Here is a 4,125-nt window from a genome sequence, read left to right as displayed (position 1 = left end):
TGTTAAATGGAACGCATTGGCCGATAAAAGACACGACTTGTGTAGGTGTGATTGTGATAGTTAGCTTCTTGATGCTCATAGCATCAATCACATAATGAAAAAGTTATCATGTACCACTATCATGATCTCCTACACCTGTCCATGGAAATTCACACTTTTGTTAAACATGCTATCTCTCCTATACATTGCATCTAACATGTTTCAAACATACTCATTTTCCTTACATATAAGATATCAAGCCGAAAACAACATAAGATATCCATACAGACGATGCCTTCCATGTCATGAGCGTTATATTCAAAACTTGGTATTCACTCATCTGTTTGTCAAAACTCTAACAAATATTATAATTATCCAATGGTTGTTTGTTTTTCTTATTCTGTCGGGAGATATTCATCCAAATCCTGGTCCGTTGACTCCTAATTCGTCAACTTCATCTCTATCCACTTCATCGTCTATGTCTCATGACTTCACAGGACTAATGTCATCAAATTCTTGTTTATCTGTCATTCACTACAATGTACAAAGTCTGTTGAACAAAATAGACGTTCTTACCACTGAATTTAGTATGTTTGATATCCTTGCCTTTTCAGAAACATGGCTTAATCCAAATATCTCTGATTCGGATGTATCGATACCATGCTTTCACACTCCTGAAAGAAAGGATAGGATTGATGACCGTCACGGTGGAGTAATCTTATACATCAAAGATTCGCTTTTCTACAAACGCCGTTTGGATCTCGAACCAAGAAATATTGAATGTCTATGGGTTGAGATTATATTTTCCCAAACAAAACATATTCTGTTCGGTGTCTTCTATCGACCCCCCAATGCAGATGCACTTTACACAACTTTTATCGAGGATTCTCTTAACATGGCATTAGACACAAATATAACAGACATCATCGTCACTGGAGACTTTAATTTCAATCCAGTAAATTCTACTCTGTCACGCAAACTTCTTTCTATATGTCAACAATTTCACCTTGAACAGCTAATTAATGAACCTACTCACTTCACCGAAACATCAGCCTCGGTTTTAGACCTTTTTCTTGTATCTTGTAGTCATCGAGTTATTACTTCCGGTATTGCAGAACCAGTCCTAGACCAGAACATACGCTACCATTGTCCTATTTTTGCTATCTTTTCATTTTCTAGACCAAAATTAAGCATTTTCAAACGTTTTGTATGGTTGTATGATCGAGGCGATTACAACACCCTTAAACATCACATTATGCATACAGACTGGGAACAATATAGTGACAATGATATAAATATTCACACAACAACAATAACCAATAAGATTCTTGAACTCTCAAAGCAGTGTATTCCTACAAGAACAATAACAGTTAAACCAAATGATGCAGTGTGGATCACGTCACAAATTAAACAACTTATTCGTAAACGTAAGAAACTTTACCACAGAGCAAAACGAACCCAAAATACTATTCACTGGCACAAATTTAAACAACTTCGTAACAGAATTGTTTCACTTATTCATACTGCCAAGCGAAACCATATAAAGAAACTGGCAGATTCACTCACATCTGATAACACTATACAAAAAGACTGGTGGAGAGTCATCAAATCATTTATATCTCCGACTGAAAAACAAATCATTCCCGCACTGACATGTCCAGACTCTAACAGACTGATATTTGACAATAAATCTAAATCTGATATATTAAATAAATTTTTCTGCAGTCAGTCTTCTGTTGATAATTCTAATAAAGAAACTCCAGAAGATTTCTACGTACAGCCTGTTCGCACACTCACTTCAATCACGGTTACACATCAAGATGTTGAGGATGCTATCAATACTCTCAATATAAATAAAGCGTCAGGGCCTGATGAAATTAGCAATCGGATATTGTGTGAAACAGCTTCCGTAATTAAATATCCACTTTGTTCCCTGTTCAACCATTCACTTCGCTGCTGCAAAGTCCCACAATCTTGGAAAGATGCTAATGTTTGTCCAATTTTTAAGAAAGGTGACCCTTCTATGCCAACAACTATCGTCCTATATCACTTCTTTGTTGTATGGAAAAGGTCTTTGAACGTATTTTGTTTAAATATATATTTAACTTTCTTCATGAAAATGATTTTATATCTCCCCTTCAATCTGGTTTCAAACCCGGTGATTCAACTGTGAATCAACTAACATTTCTTTACAATTCTTTTTGTAAAGCACTTGATGACGGTCTAGAGATACGAGTTGTGTTCTTCGACATAAGCAAGGCTTTCGATAAAGTGTGGCACAAAGGTCTCCTACTTAAGTTACAAGGAGCTGGTATTCAAGGACCTCTTCTTGGTTGGTTTTCAAACTATCTGTCAAATAGACGTCAATCTGTGGTTCTTCCTGGTGCTAAATCTGATTGGTCTTCTATCAAAGCAGGTGTCCCTCAAGGTTCGATTTTGGGTCCACTTCTTTTTTTAGTTTATATAAATGATATTGTTGTAGATCTAAGGTCTTGTGTAAATCTTTTCGCTGATGATACCAGCCTTTATTTAATCGTCGATCATCCGATACATGCAGCTGAGACTCTTCAAAGTGATATAAACAAAATTTCTTTATGGGCTGATAAATGGCTGGTCCAGTTCAATCCTTCTAAATCTGAAACCATGACAATCACACGTAAAACATCTAAACCTTTTCATCCACATCTTTCCATGCAAAACGAAATGATATCTGCAGTTACTTCTCACAAACACCTTGGTTTACATTTTTCTGACAATGGTTCTTGGCATACTCATATTAACTACATAAAGGAAAGAGCTTGGAAACGTTTACATATTATGCGTAGACTTAAATTTCAACTTGATCGTAGATCTTTAGAAATTCTCTATCTGTCATACATCAGACCTATTTTAGAATACGCCGATACTGTCTTTATAAATTGTACTCAATATGAGAAAAATGAACTTAATAAAATCCAATACGAAGCTTCACGAATTGTCTCTGGTGCCAGTAAACTTGTTTCTTTGCATGAGCTCAAACGAGAAGTTCCTTGGGAATCTTTAGAGTCTAGACGAAGGAAACACAAACTCATACTTCTTTACAAAATGAAAAATGGACTCTCCCCAAACTACCTTTCATCTCTTGTTCCCCCTTCAGTAGGTGAGACATCAAGATACAATCTTCGCAACTCAAACGATTTTAACGGTATACGAACAAGAACTTCTCTGTATTATAATGCTTTTCTTCCTTCTGCTCTAAGAGACTGGAACGACCTCCCTGCTGAATTACAAAATGCACCTTCACTATCATCCTTCAAGAGTCTTCTGAATAGCGACCTATCAAAATGTCCAAAATATTTTTATACAGGTATCAGAAAATGGCAAATATACCATGCACGCCTACGAACTGAATGTAGTCCTCTCAACTATCACTTATTCAGAAAAAATATTACAAATTCGCCACTGTGTCAATGTGGTCTTCCAGAAACAAATTACCACTTTTTCTTTGAATGTCAACAATACAATAATATCCGAAATATCCTCTTTCACACTTTATCGGCTTATTGTTATGTTACTCTCCCCATTTTACTGAGAGGTGATAACAACTTAAGTGACGTCATAAACACCAGTATATTCCAGGCAGTTCAAATATATATCCGAGATAGCAAACGTTTTCCATAGTCCTTTGCAAAGTCTGCCTACTCCGTTGACATACCGAATAGATTCTATAATAATATCTTTTCCTTAATATTATGTATTTGCACCATTTTTACTGAATCAATCTCATCTTTTTCTGACCATCAATCTCAATATGTTTTTGTGTGTCATTTCACTAGGTCACAGTATTAGCATTTCATGTTGATTTTAAAACATGATATAGCAAGATTTCCTATCTAACTTATTTCAACTATTTTTTTTTTTACTTTTAGCTCTGAATAGACACTTTTGCCGTCCTCATCTTTCTTTATTCATCATCAATAAAATGTTTCATGATATACTATTTCGAACATGTAATTTACCGCCAAATTTACAGTTATGAATTATATGTTAGGAAAAGACCTCTATAAGCATTGTATGCTTTCGGATCTAATCCTTTTTCAGCATTGTTTATTATGTAACTAATTGATTGTATGTAATAATTGTTTGTGTGAAAATGTTTGAAATAAA

General features: G+C 35.1%; 1 protein-coding gene across 1 annotated transcript; it reads left to right on the top strand.

Annotated features, from left to right (window-relative positions):
- The first annotated feature begins 457 nt into the window (after positions 1-457).
- Positions 458-3,897, top strand: LOC132722145 (uncharacterized). The gene is made up of 3 exons (XM_060706579.1): positions 458-1,991; positions 2,189-3,185; positions 3,888-3,897. Exons 1-3 carry the CDS (start codon positions 458-460, stop codon positions 3,895-3,897), a joined length of 2,541 nt encoding a protein of 846 aa, XP_060562562.1.
- Positions 3,898-4,125: the final 228 nt, after the last annotated feature.

This window comes from Ruditapes philippinarum, unplaced genomic scaffold (assembly GCF_026571515.1).
Source record: "Ruditapes philippinarum isolate M1 unplaced genomic scaffold, ASM2657151v2 ctg1046_1_1_1_1, whole genome shotgun sequence".
NCBI lineage: Eukaryota > Metazoa > Mollusca > Bivalvia > Venerida > Veneridae > Ruditapes > Ruditapes philippinarum.
Note: the sequence above shows the minus strand (reverse complement) of the source record. Positions and strands in the feature narration are given on the sequence as shown.